Source organism: Heliangelus exortis, chromosome 23 (assembly GCF_036169615.1).
Source record: "Heliangelus exortis chromosome 23, bHelExo1.hap1, whole genome shotgun sequence".
NCBI classification, from domain to species: Eukaryota; Metazoa; Chordata; class Aves; order Apodiformes; family Trochilidae; genus Heliangelus; species Heliangelus exortis.
In genome coordinates, this window is record NC_092444.1 from 6,037,689 (window position 1) to 6,058,219 (window position 20,531).

General features: G+C 55.4%; 1 protein-coding gene across 3 annotated transcripts; it reads left to right on the forward strand.

Annotated features, from left to right (window-relative positions):
• The first annotated feature begins 161 nt into the window (after nucleotides 1–161).
• On the forward strand, nucleotides 162–17,939 carry NPHP4 (nephrocystin 4). Of its 3 annotated transcripts, none has more exons than XM_071766915.1 (29): nucleotides 162–275; nucleotides 589–780; nucleotides 1,269–1,400; nucleotides 2,726–2,898; nucleotides 3,179–3,243; nucleotides 3,513–3,668; nucleotides 4,206–4,342; nucleotides 5,060–5,226; nucleotides 5,304–5,427; nucleotides 6,344–6,523; nucleotides 6,697–6,826; nucleotides 8,467–8,513; nucleotides 9,195–9,379; nucleotides 9,484–9,675; nucleotides 10,263–10,450; nucleotides 10,717–10,877; nucleotides 11,231–11,411; nucleotides 12,108–12,236; nucleotides 12,462–12,661; nucleotides 12,739–12,965; nucleotides 13,060–13,249; nucleotides 13,376–13,459; nucleotides 13,536–13,692; nucleotides 13,858–13,943; nucleotides 14,776–14,861; nucleotides 15,132–15,303; nucleotides 15,851–16,030; nucleotides 17,129–17,272; nucleotides 17,396–17,939. In XM_071766915.1, the coding sequence occupies exons 2-29, from the start codon at nucleotides 646–648 to the stop codon at nucleotides 17,534–17,536; spliced, it is 4,149 nt and encodes a 1,382-aa protein (XP_071623016.1). In that variant the 5' UTR covers nucleotides 162–275; nucleotides 589–645; the 3' UTR covers nucleotides 17,537–17,939. The 3 variants fall into 3 exon arrangements, with proteins under 3 accessions (XP_071623016.1, XP_071623017.1, XP_071623018.1); XM_071766916.1 differs by having other exon boundaries at nucleotides 3,513–3,641; XM_071766917.1 differs by lacking the exon at nucleotides 3,513–3,668.
• The last annotated feature ends 2,592 nt before the right edge of the window (nucleotides 17,940–20,531 follow it).

Here is a 20,531-nt window from a genome sequence, read left to right on the forward strand (position 1 = left end):
CGCCCTGTCGCGACAACGCCACCTCGATTTCCCCACAGCTATTTCACCTCCTCCGTCTCTCTCCGCTGACCTCCTATGAGGGGTCACGGGAGGCGGGGTGGGGAGTGGTCGCGGCGAATCCGGCCTCCTCCCCCCCCCCCCCTCCCGGTGTGGAGCGAGGTTGGTCGTAGCCGATAAAATGGCGTCGGGGCGAGCGGGAGGTTCGGGTCCTGGCGCCTCTCGGCACTCGGTGCTGCCCGTGGGGACACGGGCTGGGTGTCTGCGGGCACCGCTGGGTGCGTGGCTCTGTGTGCTCGCAGCGTGTGTGTGTGTGGGGGGGGGGCGTGGGGCCAGCGGGGTGAGTGAGGGGGAGGCACCGCCATGTGGTGGCTGGGGGCTAACTGGAGCTGCGTGGCTGCTGAACCTGGGCGTCCACCAGGATGCGTGGGGTTGGGGACCACCCGGAATGGTGGGTGGGTGGGTGGGTGGGCTGGGGGCTTGACCAGGTTGGCCGGCTCCCCAGCAGCCCCCTCAGACCCATCCCACCCGCCGTGCCCGGCTCTGCAGCTCAGGAGTACGTTCCCAGTGTGTGTTTTCTGCTGTTTCCAGGCGAGCGCTCGTCGTAGCCGTCGCCGGGAGGGAGCGGTGCCCTTTGCGGGGAGCGGGATGGGTGAGTGGGAACGCGTGTTCCTGCGGGGTCTGGCCCTCCCGCCACACCGGCAGCGCGTCCGGGCCCGTCCGTCCCGATCCACCGCTTTCCGATGCGTCCTCAAGTCCCTGGAAGGGGCTGTCCTCACCCAGGTATGGGGGGACCCTGGGGACCCCCACACTCGGCCCCCCCACACACCCCGCACTCCCACTGAGCCCTTGGGGTTTGCTGTTTGTGGGCCAGAGCTTTTCCAAAACCATTTGGTGGAAAACTAGCTGTAAATCTGGAAGCACAAATCGGAGTTCTGTCTCCATCCTGTGTGTTCTCACCTGCAAAAATTGGCTTTTAATTAATTTGCAATTTAATTTTTAATTTAGGTGTTAAAATTAAAAATTGGGTAGCGATTTAAAAGTCTGCTACTGGTTTGTTGCATGCTTAATGTTCAGTTTTCCCACTTTGGCTTTGCTGGCTCAGCCTCTGGCTTCCCCAGGCAGGTTCTCCAGCAATGTGTGGTGGTGTCCTCAGTGCCCTGAGCTGCACCTCAAGTAGAAAACAGAAATTATTTGTCTTCCCTTACTGAAGGGAAGCCTGGGGCTGCTGAGCAGGGCCCGTCACCTCCCCCCCCTGTCCTGCCTTGCAGGGAGCAGAGTACCAGCTGTGCCTGTCCCTTTTTGATGCCACCTACCACCACTTTTTTGGGAGGACGTGGAGGAGTGGCCGGCGAGCTACCCGCCATGCCCTGCCACGACCAGCCAGGGTGGCTTTCAATGAGGTATGGTGAGGGGGGTCCGTAAAGGGGGGGGGTCTGTGGGTGGGCAGGGGAGTGGCTGGGTCTGGGGGGGGGTGCTGGCAGCTCCCTGGCACGCAGGAGCCAAGCCCCAGGTGTGGGGTTTGTGGTTTGTGTTTAACCCACAAAGGGCAAAGCTGTCCGCGCTCCTTCTCCATGCTCCGAGCTGTTTGTTGGAATGGGGAAAATGTGGGGTTTTGGGTGTTTCCCGAGGTAATTGGGGGTTTTGGGCTAGCCTGGGGCTGGGTGATGGTGTGGAGCAGTGGGTCCTGCCGTGTGCCACCTGGGAGCCAGCAGCAGGGAGCAGTGTTTGCTCATGAGTGGGAAGGATGGATGGAGCTGTTCACCCTCTGGCACTGCTTTTTCTCTCCTTCCCTGAACTAAACACCCCCAGAGCTGTGCTGCCACCCCTGGGTGCCCCAGCTGGGAGATCCCACAGCCTGGGTGAGAGCGTCGTGTCCCCTTCTCTAATTCATAGCTTGTTTCCTGTGCTGCAGGTGAAGGGTGGCACAGATTAATGCTGTATTCATTAAATAAATCAGTAGTGATATCTGAGGGGTGCTGGTCTGTGCTTTTGTTTTAATTGCTGCCCAACCCCTCCTGCTTTTTTTAAAGAGGGATGGGGTGGAGTCCTCAGGCTTGAGGCAGGTCAGGGTGACTTTACCAGCAGGGTTTGCAGGCTTCGTCCTCTGTGTTTAGAGGAGAGGAACCAGTCATGGTCACAGAGGGAATGATGAGCTGGGTTTTACACGGTGAGGCCTTGGTCTGCAGCCAGTGGTCATTATTTCAGCATTTTGCAATAAAAGATAATAGAATAATGATTTATTTCCCTGGGCCGGTGTGGTAATGTCTCTCTCTGTTGTCCCCTCCTGACAGCCCATGATTACAGTAAATGTTTTCCCTGGGGCACTGCAGTAATGAGTTTTTAATAGAAAGATTAACCTAGCTTTAAATCCTGTCCTGGGAGGTGACCTGTGTCCTGTCCCCTCCCTCTGGTAGGAGGATTTCCAGCTCCTTTGGCTGTCCCACTGTGGGGCTTGCCATGATGCTCAAACCCTGCTGTTATGGGGTCTGCAATCAGACAGGTACTATGGAAAATGGATGTTAGCAAGAAAGAAAAAAGGGAAAAAAAAGTTAGTGGTGTGTGATGAGACTTAAGGAGCTTGAGATTTCTGGTGCTCGAGGTCATCTGCCCCGAGCTGCTGTCTGGAAGTTTTAATGGATGGTGTGGTTGTGCTGCTGGTGGTAACAAAATCCTCACAAACAAAAATAGCTCTGAAATATCCTTTCTCTCACCTTTTTCATTCCAGACTGTTTATTTCCATACCTCCTTGAACCACCCTGGCATCATGGCTGTCGTGGAGGTGGTGGTGATGGCTGGGAAAGGGGATGGGGCCTCTCGGCATCTCTCCTGTGGTTTTGGGATCATCCCTCTCTTCAGCAGTGGGTCAGAGGCAATGGACCTGGCCACGGAGGACAGAGTGTAGGTCCCACCCAGCTGTGTGATGTGGCAAGCTGGGAATTGGGGTGGCAATGTGGATGGGGGGTAGAAAGGGCAGTCCTGGCACTGGAAAAGAAGAGCCAGCATTTGGAAACCTGGAAATCTTCCCTGCTGGGAAGCAGTGGTGGTTTTGTCAGGGTTGCTTATCCTTTCCCTGAAAGACAGGGGTTTCTAGATGGGGGTTTCTCACTGCTGAGCAGAGATGTCATGGAAGATGATGTGTTTCAGGGTGGGTTTACTGATGGCTGCTCTTTGCTTTCAGGCTGAAGCTGTACCATGGGACACCCCGTGCCCTGCTGCACCCACGCTTCCAGGACCCCATGGAAAGTAAGCAGCAGCAAGGCCTTGTGTCTCACTCCTCTCTTGGAGGAGACACACTCCAAATGAGTGTTCTGTGTGTCCAGTTGGTGCCATACATGGTCCCTGCCTGGAGAGGTCTAAACAGATGTGCCTTACTGCCAGGAAAAGCTTGACCAGGCAAACCCAAGTTTTCCTTTGCTCCCAACACGTGTTGGTGAGTGATGATTTCTTTAACAGCAGCACCATGAAGCTGTCTCCCTGACTTGGGTCCGTTTGGGATGTTTTCTCCTCTTTAGAGAACAAGTACCTGACAGTGATGGAGAAGAGCCACGTGCAGTACTCCCTGAAGCCCCACCAGCCCCTGGAGACAGTATTTCACCTCCTTCCTGAAAACCTTCTGATGTCTGGGCAGCAGAGCATTCCTGGTGTGCTTCCAGCTCATGGAGATGCAGGTAGGGACTCCTTCCCTTTCCCTGATGCCTGACTGGTGTTTTTTGTGGTTTTTTTTTTTTTTGTGTAATTACAGAGTCTTTGGAGAAGCACTTGCAGCTTGTCTAAAGTTGTTTAAAGCTTGTTTAAAGCCCTCGGTGGTGGGGCTCAGGATCACTGGGGTCTGGTTCTTGGGGACCAGCTCTTACAGGCTCAGACCTGATTAATCTCTCTCTGTGGGGAGCAGTCTCGCACTTCCAGCTGCTGTGATTTAAATGACATGATCAGAAGTCTCAGAGGGTGAAAAGAACTCTCAATTCTGCAGCTGGATTAGTTCTGTTATTTTTTCTAAACCACGTTGCATCCATTGATGCCAGAGGCATGGAGTATTCCTGGGTCTTTCCCAAGTGTAAAGATGTGTGTGTTCTGGGGGTCCCACACGAGGCCATGGCTGCTCCCTGGTGCTGTTCTTGGTTCAGGTCTTGCTGCAGGTGCTCCTGTGGTCCTGGGGGTGTCCCCTGGCCACTTCCTGACCTGTGCCCACCACCTTGTCTCTCCAGGGGACTGCTTGCAGAAACCCCAGCTGGTGAAGCCAGTCACCTGCTATCTGGAGAGGCTGTCTGTCCGGCTGCACCCTTCTCTGGAGGAGTTTGAGGAGGAGCTTCTGGACCTACTGAACAGTGATCGCTTACTGAAGGTAATGCTGAAGCAGTTGTGGCAGTGACAGCACAGGAGGGGGGGAACAGGAATGTTGGTGCTTCACAGGGTAGGAAAGTTCAGCTCGCAGGTGCTCATGTTGTTGTTGTTGTGCTTGGAGTCTGATTTATTTTGGATTTTTTTCTAAGCAAGCCTGAAGCTCGCTTTCCCTCTGGGCGTGCAAGTGCTCTGTGTTGGGTTTGTCTTGAGCATCCAGACCCAAAGAAGCAGAATCCCTTGGGGTTAGCATACAAGTGCTCTGTGTTGGGTTTGTCTTGAGCATCCAGACCCAAAGAAGCAGAATCCCTTGGGGTTAGCATACAAGTGCTCTGTGTTGGGTTTGTCTTGAGCACCCAGACCCTAAGAACCAGAATCCCTTGGGGTTAGCATACAAGTGCTCTGTGTTGGGTTTGTCTTGAGCACCCAGACCCTAAGAACCAGAATCCCTTGGGGTTACCATACAAAGTGCTCTGTGTTGGGTTTGTCTTGAGCACCCAGACCCTAAGAACCAGAATCCCTTGGGGTTAGCATACAAAGTGCTCTGTGTTGGGTTTGTCTTGAGCACCCAGACCCTAAGAAGCAGAATTTGGGTTTGCTCTGCTGGGGGCATGCAAAGATGCAGTGCTCAGCGTGGTAGTAACTCCTTAGCAGCCTCTAAGAGTGGCAGCACGGGGTGTACAGTTGGAGTTTCTGTCTGTTCTGGCTGTTCCTCTCACAGGCTAACGCGGCGCCGGATGGTGCCGGGGTGGCGGTTCGGGAGCGGCGCCTGCACGTCGGTGTCCACAATGGGCTCTGCTTCGTCCAGGTGCCACAGGTGGCTGTGCTGGTTCCTGAGGCAGAGGTGGCACGGGGTGGCTGCCCAGGGGAGAAAAGGCCAGGAGCCAGGTAAAGGGGAGACCCTCCAGAACCCCGTCCCTCCAGCCCTGGGCGTTGCCCACAGCCCCGTTTCCATCCCGGTGCAGGGACACGGGTCAGGCCCTGGTTCTGAGGAGCCGAGTCCACCTGAGTGAAATGGTTCCTCACCCGGCGTTCAGTGTCTGCTTCCAGCTGGAGTATGTCCTCTGCAGCCTGGGGAGAGCTGGGAAGGTAGGGTCAGGCTTGCAGGCTCCTCATCCCCCTTTCTTTAGTTTTGCATTTATGCCGAAAAGGAGTTAACCTCTCCTGCTCTTTGTTTTGCTCTGAATGCTGAGGTTTTTTGAAAGCTTCAGCCTGGTGTTTTCTGGACTCTAAAGCCAGGAGAAGTCTCTGTTGGCAGCAGAGACCAGGCTTGCCATTTCAGTTCAACCTTTCACAGATTAAACCCCTTTAGTGTGCCCCTTGGTGCCTGAATCCGTGGCCATGGGGCCCTCTGCAGCTGTGCAAAGCAAAACTGGTGGGAAGAGGGGTATTTCTGAAGTGCCAGGCGAGGGGGTTCCCATGGCACAGCCCTTGGGCAGGGTGGTTAATCCCAAAGCTGCTTGCTGAGCTGATTGCTGTGTCCTCCATGCCATAATTAGCAGGCTGGGAGAGGTGATTGCAGGTAGAGACCTCTCAGTTTGCTTCTGCACCTCTCCTTCAGGTGGAGGGGAGGCTGTGGCTGTGCCAGGGTAAGTGGAAGCCTTCTCACTGCCTTTCCCATCTTCCAGGGATGGGGTGTGTCAAACACATCCCTTGGTGCAGTGGCTTGAGCGAGGGGTCTGGGGTATTTGTCTCAGCCTAGATGTGCTAAATATATGTGCTGAAAATCCTGGTATTTTGGAAAAGCACTACATCCTGCTTTTATATTCCATATTCTGCTGATCCATAATACTGAGGTGTGTGAGCTGGTGGAGGTGTGATGACCTGGGGCAGGGGTGCCTGCTGCACTGCTGGCTGGAGAAAAGTGTCAGCAGCAGGCTGGGTGAATGGGGGGAGGCAAGAAAAATCTGTGTGGGAAGGGCAGTGCCAGGTCTGCAGGGAGAAATGGGTGGTTTGGGCCAGCAGATCCCACAGGGAGGCACTGGTTCCCCCCCCTCTCCCTCAGGCCCTGCCCAGTGGTGAAGCCACCGAGATGTGCTCTGTGCGCTGGGCTGTCTGGAGCCCCATCCTGGGTGCTGGTGAGGAGGAGGAGGAGGTGGTCCTACCCCTGCGTGGGGGTCCTCACCGTGGGCCCTGCCAGACCCTGGTCTACCGGACCCCCCCAGGAAGCAAGAGCTCCCGGCAGGTGAGGGCAGGACGTGGGGGCATGGGTGGGGTGGGTGGGTGCTGAAAAGTGTGGGAGTGCCAGGGAATGGGGGTGATCGTGGGTGGGTGGGTGTGTGCAGCATTGCCCTGCCCTCCCCCTCTGGCTGCAGGGTGAGGCAGTTGTCCCTTGGAGCCTTTCATGTCCAATTTCAGGGTAAGCACATGGAGTCTGGGACTGTCCAATTCTGTGTTTCCACTGATTCAGAAGAACATCTTGTAACTGCTGCGGAGATCCCACGGAAAGACGGGGACGAGTCGGAGCAGCCTCCCACGCTGTCGCTGAGTGAGTGTTTTCCAGATCTCTGACATTTAAAATATAGAGTGTGGCACTTGGTGTCTGCTCAGGAGAAAAAACACGACTTTCAGCGAGCGAGTCTGTGAATTACAGGAGTGAACCAAGTTTCCATAGAGCTGAATTCAGCTCTTGCTTTTCAACTCACAAAATTCCCCTGTGAAAGCGGCGCTGAACCACGTGCAAAATCCACAGGGATTTTTTTCCCAATTTTGGGTGGCTCTGACAGCATTTGGGCTCAGCCCCCTGAGCTGCTGTTGGGGCACTGTGGCTGTGCTGGCTGTGTGCTTCACTCTCTGGCCTCTGCATCCTGCTGGAATGTCAGCTTTTGGGAAAGAAAAAAAATCTCTTTGTGCTGCCACCCTGGGAGCTGACAGCACCACGGGCTGGAGAGCTAGGCTGTGTGTGTGCCTGTGTGCATCTCTGTGCCTGCAGTTGTGGGGTGCTGTACCCCCCCAGCTGGTACTCTCCAGGGGTTCTGCTGTGTTGGAGGAAAGAATAAAACAGCTCTTGGCTTGGGCACGGAGCTGAGTCAATGCTCCAGCCTTGGGGAGATCCTCTCGGGCTCGGTTCCGGTTCTGCTGCCCCGGTTCCCACGCAGGTCAGGGTGCTCCAGATCCAGACTGTCATTTAAATACATTTACCGAGCTGATTGGCTCCCAGGGTGGGCTCTGGTGCTTCTGTGGTTCCACCAGGTGGCACTGGCACCGCGCTGAGCTACAGCCAGGAGCTGCCTCTGCCGGTGGTGAAAGGGGGGGGGGGTCCCAGGGGCGAGGGGAGAAGCACTGGCAGGACTGTTCTGGGGGATGAGCTCTGGGTGTTCCTCTGGCTCTGGTGTGGTGGTGGCACCAGGGGAGCACAGCGGTGGTCTTGGAGCTGTGCACAAGGGCCAGGACCTGCCCTGAGCTGCTGAAAAGGGCATTTCATGAGCTTTTTGCCCTTTTCTGTTGGAAAAAGTGCTGCTTTCTGGACCTTTTGTCCAGGGGATTCTGAGAGCATCTTCTGCTGGTGGTGCTGATGGCTCTGTCTGGTCACCAATGGCCAAAACCATCCTGAGAGAACACAGGATTTGAGACTTGAGGGTCTCTCCTTGGCAGAGCAGTCTGCCTGGGATATGTGGAGGTGAAAGGAGAACAGGGTCTGCATCCCATGGCTGCAGAGGTAGAACATCCCAATCCCTGCTCTGCTGGGAAGGACCCGTGGCTCGGGGAGCTCAGCTGTGCTGGCACGAGCTGAGCAGCCAAATATAGACATGATAAAGCTCCTGCTGTTTCGGGGCACAAACAGATGAAGGGAGTGACAAGAAATAACAGAGAGGAGCGACAAAAACCTTAAGTATCCTAAAACTTTCATGTCTCATTAAGCATCCCACTTAGGCAGCGCTGCAGGGCACTGCAGCTCTGTCTGGGGATGGAGTCAGCCCAATTCCCAGCAACATAACTGCTGGATCTGGAGACGTGCTACCTTCCACCCCCCAGGCAGCTGTCTTATGTGCAAAAATAAGTCAAATAAGTGGTTAGGAGATGGCAAGCTGCCGCACTGAGCTGGTTTTACCCCTGAAGTTTCACAAGGGAGGTCGGAGGGGTTCACTTGGGGCTCTGTCACCACATCTCTCCCATCCTTCTCCCCAGGTACTCTGGCCTCGCCACGGAAATCTGCATCCCCCCAGGGACCAGGGGTAAGTGCAGTGTGGGTGGTGGGTTGCAGCATTGCTGGGGTCAGCCCATGAGCTGAGGATGTGCTCCAGCTCCTGTCCTTGCTATTTTGCCTGGCTGCTGCAGCCAAGAGGCACCAAGTGTCCTGCTCAAGTTGTCCTCCTTCAGGGCAGTGAAATGTGTGATGTGTGCTGGGCAATGTTCCCCGAGCATTTTTCACACCCCAGATGTGTTTTTAAGGGCAGTTCTGGGTTTTGACAGCCCAGATTTGCTGGGTGCTATTGTCCCCAGTATGCACTGACAGTGATGCACGGTGTCCTCATGCAGAGCTACTGGGATTGAAGGAGAGCTGTGAATACCCAGATGACTCCTTATGGTTGCTTGTTTTGTTTTGGTTTGTTTTTTTAATATACCTTGATGCGGGGATCAATGCACACAAATATTTTTGATTAAACGAAACACTTCATAAGATCTCACTAAGCAGGTTGATCTTCCTGCTGCATTTTCCCATCTTGCCAGGGAAAGTGCAGCAGCTGGATAGGACGTGATGGTGTGAACCCTCGAGCAGCCATGCTGCTTCCCAGCAAAGCAACAATGCTGGAGCACGGGGAGGGAGGGGGCTGCTGGCCTGGCCATGGAGTTCCCAGGGGGTGGGCTGCTTCAGGGGACTGCTGTGGGTCCTCACCTCACTGCTTTCCCCCCAGCTGTCAGTGTCCCAGCTCTCAGCCATCCCCCGGGGCAGGAGCCAGCCCCTGGAGGGGGGGATCACTCACCTGGAAGCTGACCTGGGCTGTCCAAACCCCAAACCCTGCGCCGAGGAGCAGCTGCAGGCGCTGCCTTTCACCCCCCTGCAGGTGCCTGTTGCTGCCCTGGGGCTGCAGGCAGGCAGGTGATGCTTCCCTGGGCTCCAGCACCCTGTTCCCCATCACCCATCACGCTGGGGGGGTCTCCCCATGGTCACTTCCATGTCTCCCACCCCTATTTCTCCATCAGCTCCCGCCCGCTGCTCTCTCGTGCCTCCCTGGCTCGCCTGCACACCGCCGGCTTCCCGGAGATCCTGGACCGCAACCAGGAGCAGGTGGAAATCTCAGAGCCCCCAGACCCAGGAACATTCAGCCTGCAGCTGGAGGAGGCTGACCCTCTGCAAGGCAATGAAATAATCCTGCAGTTCCTGGCTTTCGGCAGGTGGGATGGTGGCTCTTCACGGTTCCTTCTGCAGGCAGATCCCAGAGGGATCCCCAAATCCCCCCACCCTGCTTCCCTGCTTGAATAGGAGAAATCCTTGCAGAGGGGCCTCTTCTTCCAGTGCCAGCTGTGGGGGCAAAGCCCTTCAGGGTTTTACAATGATGTTCTTGTCCTTTCTAGGCACTCTTAAATCATATTCCAATTTTTGTTGTGAAAGCTGCTTAATGCAGGATATCTCCATAAATGAAGGTGGAGTTGATGAAGTTGGCACTTGGGGGTGGCCTTGGCTGGGTGAGGCCCCTCTTGTGTTTTTCCCATGGATGGCAGCGTGCCGGGTGGAGGTAAAATGCTGCCTTTGCTGGGCTCCTCCTTCATAGCATATGGTGGGAGACAGCTGGAATAATGAAGCTTTTTGGGAAGCCAAGTCAAACCATATGTCCCCTGTCGTCAGAGAAGTCCAAATACTTGTGATGCTGCTCATCTTCTCTTTTCTTCTGTCTCTCCATGGGTGCCAAACACACAAGGAGCTCATGACAGGGAGGCAGCAGAGCCATGAGTTGACCCAAACTACCTCTCTGTCTCTCAAGGGATGCCCGGGACAGCACAGAGGGGACGTGGCCAGGGACCATCTTCCTCACCTTCCAGTTCTACCGTTTCCCACCGGTTACCACGCCGCGGCTGCAGTTGGTCAGCACAGAGCGGGGCCCAGCGGCCGGGCTGGCACTGCCAGCACAGCTCCTTGTCCGGCTGAACAAGGATGGCACCCTTAGCACTGGTAAGCTCTGGTTTTAGCATCCTTGTGTAGCCAGGCTTGTCCCTGGGCTGGTGCCTGCTTTAATAGCAAACCTCAGCTGGTTTGCGTGGCACGTCGTGGAAAACGTTCCAAATGTCCAACCTTGGACATTTGGACAACCTTGGACAACCTCAACCCAAACCTTGGTTTGGATGTGGAGGAGCAAAGCGGGTGGACTTCTCCTTAGCAGGAGTGTCCCTGTCCCAGGTGGCATTCTCCATTTCACCCTGGTGCCATGTGTCCTGCAGGACCACCAGGATTGCAGCTGAAGTACATGGTGGATCCCACATTCCTGCGAGCCGGGGAGCAGCGCTGGTTCCTGCGGTACCTGGCTGAGCACAGCCTCCAGATTGATGTCTGGGATGGGGACTCCCTGCTCCTGGTTGGATCTGCTGCTGTGAGGCTGCAGGTACCTGTCAGGCTGCAGGTCCATCCTCTGAAGCCCTCAGGATGGCTAACTGTGCAGGAGGACCTTGCTTAGGGTGCAGGGGAGTTGAGGAGGAGCCTTCAGTCCCATGTTGGGATGCTGTTGTGTCACCCTTGTGTCTTTAGTTCTTGAGTTGCTGTCAGCCCCTCTCTGTAGCCTGACAAGCCCTTAATGGTGGCATTTGACATCTCAAAAGTGGTGGTCAAACCTTAACTTCCTTCCACTTCCCAGGAACTCATGCTGTATTGTAGGGCTAAACCCCCAGGGACACCCCTACCTTGACTCCCTAACCCCAGACCTGACATCCCTGGTGACTTGTGGCTCCTTGTCCCCAGCCCCTCCTGCGCCAGGGCCGTGAGGCCATCAGGACCCACCATGAGCTGGAGGTGGCCACGACTGAGTACGAGCCAGATGTGACGGTGATGGGCCAGGAGGCACTGCGGCACGGAGCCCTGCAGCCCCTCGGTGTCCGCGTGGCTCTGCGGGGCCGCCTCCACCTCTGCATGGCCAACATTGGTGAGACCTGAAAGGCTTGGGTGCTGGCACCCTGTGGCACTGCTGCGGGGTTTGGTGCTGCCAAACAGCGTGAGGCTTGGGGGAGAAGGGCACAGGGCTGCTCCTGAACCAGCACTGCCCTTGTGTAGGGATGTTCTTCTTCCCAGAACCTGCTGGCTACCTTTATTTTATATACTTAATTCCCTGTCCTATAAATGTGCAGTGACTCCAGGTTTTAAACCTTATCTTCAGAAGAAAGATTAGCTCCATTATAAGTTATCTCAAATCATCTTTTCTGTTCTTTGCCTGCAAAGGGCTGATAAGCTCCTGGGAAGGAGAATCTGAGGCTCTCAACCCAGGGAGAGGTTTAACCTGCACCCCACAAGGGAAGAGGGAGAGGGGAGGCAGAGACACTACACCAGGGCAGCAGCCAGTCTTTGAATGGGCTTTTCCTTGCCTTTTTGTTTTTCTAAATTTCAAAATACTGTTCTTCAAAAGCAGGATTGAACAGCTTGGTGCCCCTGCCTGAAGGATGGGATGGGGTCTGTGGGCTGAGTAAAACAACCTGGTGGGTTTAGAACCTCATCCCACCCCGCTTGGCACAACCTTTGCGGGAGCACAGGTGGCAGCAGGAGCACGAAGGATGAGGATTTGCAGTGGATTTTATAACAGTGGGAAAGGCATGGCTTCTGCTCACCCTGTCTCTGCTGGTGACAGGTCACCTGTGTGAGGACACACCGGGGCAGCTGCCCTCCCCGCTCCCATCACGCTCCCGCGTTGTGCCCGCACCGGATGGCATCAGCAGTGTCCCAGCTGGCAGCTGGTTATCCCTCAACCCGGCTGCTGGTGAGTCCTGCTCATCCCTGAGCACCACTGGTGGGGAATCCTGCTGGGCTGGGCTTTTGCCTGTCCCCTGGCAAAGGTTGGGATTGGCTGGGTCTCTGCCACCGTGGTGCCGGCGCTTTGTCTCAGCCACGGGCTGGCCGTCCCCTCCTGTCCTCTCCGGCCCCGCAGCATCACGGGGGTCTCTGGGGCTGCTCTAATTTGGGGTCCCCTCTCCCCACACCACAGGGCGGGTGTCCCAGGCACGGAGGTTGGTGGAGGTGGATGGTGAGCTGGCAGCCGTGCTGCACAGCCGCAGGGCAGAGCCCAGGCCGGTGCCTCCGGCTGTCCCCAGCGAGGCCGCGGCCGCCCGACGGCGCAAGCTACGGCGCATGGCACTGGTGCGGCAGCAGGAGGAGGCTGGGGGTGGGAAGACACCCCAGGGCTCGGTGAGGAGGAGAAGGGAAGCGGGGCTGGGGAGGATGTGGTGGCTCTGGGTTTATTGTCACCTCTGCCTTCCCGGCAGGGCTGGCAGGAGCAGCGTGCCCGGCACACGCGGGACCTGCAGATCATCGATGCCTACCGGGAGCACACCAAGGGGGAGAGCATCTCCCGCATGCTCAGCCAGGCCATCACTGCCACCCGCACCGTGCACGCCGTGCTGGGGACAGCAGAGTTCTTTGAGTTCTCCCTGAAGAACCCCTATAGCATCCAGCACACAGTGACAATCGAGGTTGATCACCCTGAGCTCAGGTAAGGGCTGGAGCGGGGTCTCCACCACGTGCATAGGGAGATGGTGGGGTGGCACCAGACCAGTCCTGACCAGCACCTGTCACTGGCTCCCCAGTGTCATCGTGGACCCTAGGGAGTGGCGCCACTTCAAGGAGCTGACCAAGAGTGTTACACCAGTGGAGGAGGAGATGTTCCACCTTCGTGATGATCTCTGTCCTCAGGTCTACCTGCGCCCCAATGAAACTGTCCTCATCCCCTTCAAATACCAGACCTTCTCCCCAGACCCTGCTGTCGTTGCCCCACAGGTAGGCACAGGTCCCCTCTTCCATGCTGTTCCTGGTAGGAAGCTGTGCCTAGCAGGGTGGCATGGCCATGGGGGGAGCCCTCTGCAGCCTCAGCCATACTGAGGAAAGCTGTCCTTGAACCACCAGGGGCCAGCTGGACTGGGTGCTGGTGCTGATGCAGCCATCTGCTCCCTGGGGAAGATTGGAGCTGGGCAGACGAAACACATCCAGGTGAGGGAGATGGGCAAAACTCCTCTTGAGTGGGAGGAGAAGTGTCCCTCTTGCCAACATCCTGCCCCCTGGCCAGGTCTCCTTCCAGGTTAGTGGGGGGAAGCCCATTGCACTGCTGCGGGTGAAGGTGGAGCCTCAGCCCCATGTGGTGGATCAGACCTTCCGCTTCTACCACCCCGAGCTCACCTTCCTCAAGAAAACCATCCGGCTGCCCCCTTGGCACACCCTTCCTGGTGAGCCTCTTCCTCTTCATCCACTTCCCAGCATTAATTTTGTATTTATTCCCCTGCTCCAGTGTGCCCGTGCGGTTGCTGAGCCCGGTGTGAGGTGTGCATGGGGTGTTGGGCAGCAAGCACAAACACTGAATACAATTGCACCTCGATCTCTCTCTTCTGCAGGTGCACCAGTGGGGATGCCAGGAGGGGAGCCTGAGTTGTTTGTTCGCTGCAGTGACCCCAACATCATTTGTGAGACCAAAAACATGGTACGAGTAATGCTTCGGTGTCGGGCTGTCCTTTGTGCCTTTCTGCTTGGGGTTGTTTTTGCTGGCAGAGAGATGTGTTGTGCCCACAAGCAGCCCTGTTTGTCAGCCCGTGGTGGTGACACGCTGGCAGTGACAGAGCTGGAATTGCTCTTTTATCCCTGGTGAAAAGGAGCTGCCTTGTTTCTGTGGTCGAAGCTGAGCGCTGCACCTTATCTCAGCGTGCAGCCGCCTGCACACGCTTCTTCCTTTGAGCAAGGACCAGCTGATTGGGATGCTGGGGACAAGCAGCTGTTTGTCACACGTGGGACAGACCTTCCCTGCTGCTCAGGGCACGGGCAGGTGCTGGGGGAGGGCTGTGCCAGGCTGAGGTCCAGCCACGCCGTGGCTCTGCACCCTCCCTGCGCCCAGGAAAAGCTCTCCTGGGCTGGCTTTGCAGCCAGGGGAAGACTGGCAGGAAAAATAAACCTGCACACGTACATGCAGATGGTGATGGAGGGTAGTTGCTAATTGCTGTTGCAGAAACGTGTTAGTATGGTAATTGGATTATGGCTTGTTAGAAAACTTGGGGAAAATTTGCCAAAATTTGATTACAGATGCAGACCTGGAATGCGATAGTCGTTTGTATCCTCTTTTGTAATTAAAAATACTGGAAGAGCTCAGCCAAGCTGTATAATAACTCAATAACATAGTTTAACTAGATGCTGAAAGCATCTGCTTTCGTAAGTGGGTTGATGGTGGGTTTTTCTGTTAATGGGAAGGAAACCCTGGAGTCCTCATTAGCTGTTTGATCCCGAGGTTAACTGCTGGAACATGCTCTGATTCCTGCTCACAGGGGCCCGGGGAGCCGCAGGACATCTTCTTAAAAGTAGCTGGAGGACCAAGCCCACAGATCAAAAAGTTCTTTGTTGCTATTTATACGTAAGTAGCAAGGCCCTCAAAAGAGAGAAGCACCAACCCTGAGCACGTAGCAGGGCAGGAGGGCAGCTCACACCACCCTGCCCTCACCTCCCCAAACCTGGCCAGCTTGGCTGAGCAGCAGGGAGCTGGGCAGGAGCTTTGACATCCTCCCTGTTCCTCTGTAATCCCTGGCAGAGCATCCCCAGGTGCTTTGTGCTCTGTGTTTGGTGTCTGACTGCTTGCTCTGAGCCCGTGGGTGAGCCCTGTCTGTCTGTCTGTCTGTCTGTGCAGGGACACCTGGCTGGCAGCTCCTGTCCAGATCTGGCAGTTCTACCTGCACTCCCTGCAGCGCCTGGACATCAGCTGCACAGCTGGGCAGCTCACCCGCCTCTCCCTGCTGCTTCGGGGCACCCTGGCACCCCGCAGGGTGCAAGCCTTCACCTCCCACCCCCACGAGCTGCAGGTAACCCCCCTTCCCTACCCACTCCCCCCCAGCCCCCCCAACCCAGGGGGCTCGGGGCTGGCGGGGTCCTTCATGGCCGCAGTGATCCAGAGCCTGTCCTGGCCATTCCCCCCCTGGAAAGGGAACAGCAGCCCACTTGGAATTATGAACAATTTAGTGCTGTAAAGTGCTGGGGATAATTAGGTTTTCATTAGAGCTGTCATGGGTAGGATCATCGTCACGAAACCCCAGAGGGCAAATTATCTGCCTTAATGAGACCATCGAAAGACTGACAATTTCTTTAGGATTCCTTCAGCTGTAATTGTGAATGTGACTAACAGAAGGCACAAAAACTTCATTGCTGTCCCATAAACAACAAAAGGAAAAGTCTCTCCCTGACAGCTCTTTCTCTTCCTGACACTGAGCCCATCCTGGGGCATTCCCATAGCTGGGGTTGGGTGTCGGTGCTCTGCAGGGTTTTTCAGTCTGGTTCATTCCACCAGCTGGACACGGTGGAGGTGTGATTGCTGCTGTGGGTGACTGCAGCTCTGGGTGTTGTTCCCTACAGGTGGATCCGGGTGGCACCTTCCTCCTCCCTGCCAACGGCATCCAGGAGCTGAACGTCGGCGTGAGGCCGCGGCGGGCGGGCAGCCGCTTCATCTACCTCAACCTGGTGGATGTGGAGTCCCACCAGCTCCTCTCCTCCTGGCTGCTCTGCCTGGCCTGCCGACAGCCCCTCATCTCCAAGGTAAGGCTGATCTGCAGAGCTGGCTCCTGCTCTTTGTATCTGTGGGGTTTTGGTGCTTGCAAACCCTAAGCACATGTTCAGCCCTGGGTTGTTGAGATAACCTTGCTGAAGGCCACAGTGAAACATCTTCTGGGCTGTTTTGAAGGCAGCCGAGGGGTGCCTGCTCCTGAGCATCCCCAGTTGTGGAATTAGAGCTGCAGCACGCTGTGTCCTATTAGTGCTGTGCTCCCAGAGATAGAAAATTAGATTTCATGGCTAATGTGTTCCTTTTAAAAACATTTTCCCAAACTGTTTAGTACCAGGGGAGGTTAAGATCGGTTTTTAAGCTGATAGCCCTGTGTCCTGCCACGTGCCAGCCTGCCTTCTGTTCCAGGGGTTTGTCTGACAGCTCTCCCTGGGGATGTCTCCCTGCCCCTGTGCTCAGCACTGGTGAGGCCACACCTCGAGTCCTGTGTCCAGTTCTGGGCCCCTCAGCTCAGGAAGGAGATTGAGGTGCTGGAGCAGGTCCAAAGGAGGCAACTGGGCTGGAGAAGGGATCCAGCACAGATCCTATGAGGAGAGGCTGAGGGAGCTGGGGGTGTTGAGGCTGGAGAAGAGGAGGCTCAGGGGAGACCTCATCACTCTCTCCAACTCCCTGAAAGGAGGTTGGAACCAGGGGGGGTTGGGCTCTTTTCCCAGGCAACTCTCAGCAAGACAAGAGGGCACAAGAGGTCTCAAGTTGTGCTGAGGGAGGTTTAGTTTGGACATTAGAAAGAATGTGATCAAGCATTGGAATGGGCTGCCCAGGGAAGGGGTGGATTCTCTGTCCTTGGAGATATTTCAAAAGAGCCTGGATGTGGCACTCAGTGCCATGGGCTGGGAACTGCAGCAGGAGTGGATCAAGGGTTGGACTTGATGATCTCTGAGGTCCCTTCCAACCCAGCCAATTCCATGATTCTATGATATGATTCTATGTCCCAGAGGCTCCCCTGGCCCTTTTTTCCTTCAGGCTCCTTACTCCTCCTGCAAACGCCACCAGCGCAGGGGGCAACTTTCTGTACGTGGTCTGGGGGAGCAGCAGTTGCTCCACCACTGCCATGGGCTGTCCTCAATCCACAGGCATTCGAGATCTCCCTCCCTGCAGGTGGTGGGAGAGGCTGCAACAAGCGCATCACCTACACCAACCCCTACCCCTCTCCCAGGCTCTACTTCTTGTGCACCAACCGCCCCGACCTCCTGCAGTTCAAGGAGGACTCCTTTGAGGTACATCCTACAACCCCTCACCCTGCTCCACCTGCATCCTGGGGTACAGAACATGGTGCTGCACTATGGGATGGGCTCTTGGGGGGGGTCCTGGCCAGGTTCTCCTGCCCCCTTCTCCTGCAGGTGGCCGGGGGGGAGGTTTACACCATCGGCTTGCGCTTCGCCCCCAGCCAGGAGGTGGGTGAGGAGGAGATCCTGATCCACATCAACGACCACGAGGACAAGAATGAGGAAACCTTCTGTGTGAAGGTCCTCTACCAGTGAGGCTGCCCACCCCCTGGCAGGGAAACAGCAGCACCCTGGGGACACCTGTGTCTCGCCAAAGGGGGGGCTGTAAGCCCAGTCCCCTTGCCAAGCAGGTCTGGCTGTTGTCTGGGATCCCCAGTGGTGCCAGGCACCTCCCCGTGCCCAAACTGGGGAGAGCAAATGTGTTTGCTACCACCCATCCTGACCACCCCGTGTCTATTTTTGTGAGGTGTTACTATATTATTTTAGACTTGCTGCGGTCTTTTTTTAACTTTAAAAGTTTGCAGATCTGATTCTGTGGAATATTTTTAAACTATTTTATATTCTCTGCTGAGTTTTGCACACGCTTGAAGCAGTTTTATGGGATTTTTTGATAACTTTTTACTCGTCTTTGATCAATTAAACCTGCTGCGCAGTGCTGGCAGCGTGTGGTGGTGTTTTGCTTCTGTGGGAGGTGGAAACCCTGGGAGTCCCTGTCCTGCAGAGATGAGGGCTGGGCTCACCCTGCCTGGGGATCTGGTACCATCAGTCTTATAGGGGGAGTGCTGGGGGTCCCCTGTGTCACCCCCTGTTCCCTGGAGCATCATGGCACGGGGGCTTGTTCTCAGGGCAGGGACCCCAGAGGGCAATGATGGGCAGTAGGATGTGGGCTGAAGGATGTTGTTGCTGTCCCAGTGCCTTCTCCCTGCCCCTGGCTCTGCCCCTCTGCTCCTGCAGCCCCCCCAAGCCCAGGAGTTTGAGTCCTTCCCCGTTGCTTTTCCTTCTGAGTGCGTGGCTGGTGAATTAGTAGCTCTGATGAAGTTGTGTGCAGAGTTCCTCTGCCTCCCTCGGACTGATGGGAAATGACAGCTAATATTTTAAAAATGATTATCCTGTCGGCAGCACAGAGAGGCCCCAAAGTCGGGTTATTAAGGTAGATTAGCTGAATAATTTTCATTACGTTTTCATAGAGTGACATTTCTTGAGGCTTATGAATGAGCTGGGGCTGGAGCCTGGGCTGTGGGGGAGGAGGCAACTTGGTCACAGCCCGTGGTAAATAAATGATGTGCTGGTGGGCAGAGGAGGCTGAGGGGTGGGATGGGAGCACTGCAGGACCTGACAGGTTTTCTGAGGAGAGGGGCAGGGGGGGCAGTGATGCAGGAACAGCAGCGGAGGAGGAGCAGTAAATCTGCTCCCAGCCATATGCCAGGGAGAGGCTGTGAAAAAATGGCAAGCAGAAAGGAGAAAATAAATTAGAAAAAGAAAAAAAAAAAAAAGGGAGTTGGGTGCAACAGCTCCTGCACCAGCAAGATGCAGGACAGGCCTTGAGCCCAAACTTTTTAAAACCCAGCTTATTTTTCCTGTTATCAGGATGAAATTGCAACTGCCTGAGAAACCTCTAATTAAACAAAGACTCACCATAATATTTGCTGGGAGCTTGCCAGCCTTGTAATACAACATTACTGGGTATCTTTATTAACTGAAATGAGCACTTAGAGCCTCTGCCAAATTGAAAGCTGATAGACTCGTCTGGAAGTGCCACTGCAGCACCAAGGAAACACTTCTGCAACCTGCACCCAGCCATGGCCCCTCTCCCCAAAGCTTTCTCTGATCACACATCATTCACTTTCCAATCTGAGAAGAGAAAAAAGGGTTTTCCAACACAATGTGAACTGGAGTTCCAGTGGCTGCTTGTACTGGGACCAGCAGCTGTGTGTCTGCAGCCAGATGTGAATCCTGGTGCTGCCTGTCCAGAGGGAACACACAGAATAGTATTTATTAGGGCAATTATGGTTCCCTCTTCCTTCCTGGGAGTTCAGGTCCTGTATTTCCCCAAAGTGAGGAGAAAAATCTCCTTTTGGTTAATAACGCACACGCAGACACCACAGAACATCTCCAGCTCTGGAGTTTGGGAGGTTTATTCCCCCCTTTCTCCTGGAAGCACACCACCAACTCGATAAAAAAAACCACCTGATTTAGTGGTTACAGCACCGGGAGATAAAGCTGCTGCTCTTAATGGATTTCTTTAAGATCAAGGCTGTCAAATACCAGGCTCAAAATCCTTTCTACAACCAGAGCAACTCTATTACGTGCACTCAATCAGAGCCAGGCTGGAGGCTCTGCTGGCTGCAGGGAAGGTGTTTTTGGGGCATCTCTGGCAGGAGGAGGCTGAGAGGAGACAGAAACTTCTGAACTGTGGCTGCTGTGCTCGGGAGAGCCAGGAGGGATGGGTGTGAAGGTTCATTTTCTAACCACAGCCTCACCATCCCCTCAGGTCCTACTGGGCAGAGGTTGGCTAAGGATCATCCCTTGTGCTCTCAGGGGGAATATCCCAAAGCAGCCTTTGGGCAGCAGGTCGGGGGTGAGGGGATGCGTGGCTGGGGATGATGCTCACAAATCCCTGACAAAATCTGCTCTGAGAACTTCATGGCAGAAGTGGGCTCTTGCCAGGTTTAACCAGGGGTGTTTCTGAGTTTGTGAAGCTCCGAGGGCTTTTGGGGTTGCTGAGTGTTTCTGCTAAATGAATTTCATAAATCCTTTGCTGTGGCGGGCTGGCCCAGCGCGGTCCCTGCCTGACGGAAGCAAGTTTTCAAGCCTAATGGTGTCAGATGCTGTTTTGGCACCCATTTTGGGAGTAGCATCCCACCCCTGCTGCTTCCTAATGCAGCTCATCTCCTGCCGATGGCTCCCAGGGCCTCAGCCAAACCAGCTCTTCAAATTAAACCTTCCCCACCGTGCCGGTTTCCATGGAGATCCAAGAGGATGCTCTGTCCTCCTCCTCCGGAGCCCAAGGAGAGGCACCTTCCCAGGAAGGGGCTGGGAGGGTTCCCTGCTGAAAAGTGTCATCTCCTCCCCCAGCTGAACCTTCCCTGGTCACCACTGGTGCCCCTTTCCCTGGATGAAATTGTTTGCAGCCTCTTCATTTAAATGGTGAAGTTTTTGTAGAAGGGAAATGGGATTCCTGAGCACTGCACAGGGCTGTGGGGCCAGGGCTGTCTGGAAATAACCCTCCCACGTGAGGCTGAGTTAGCAA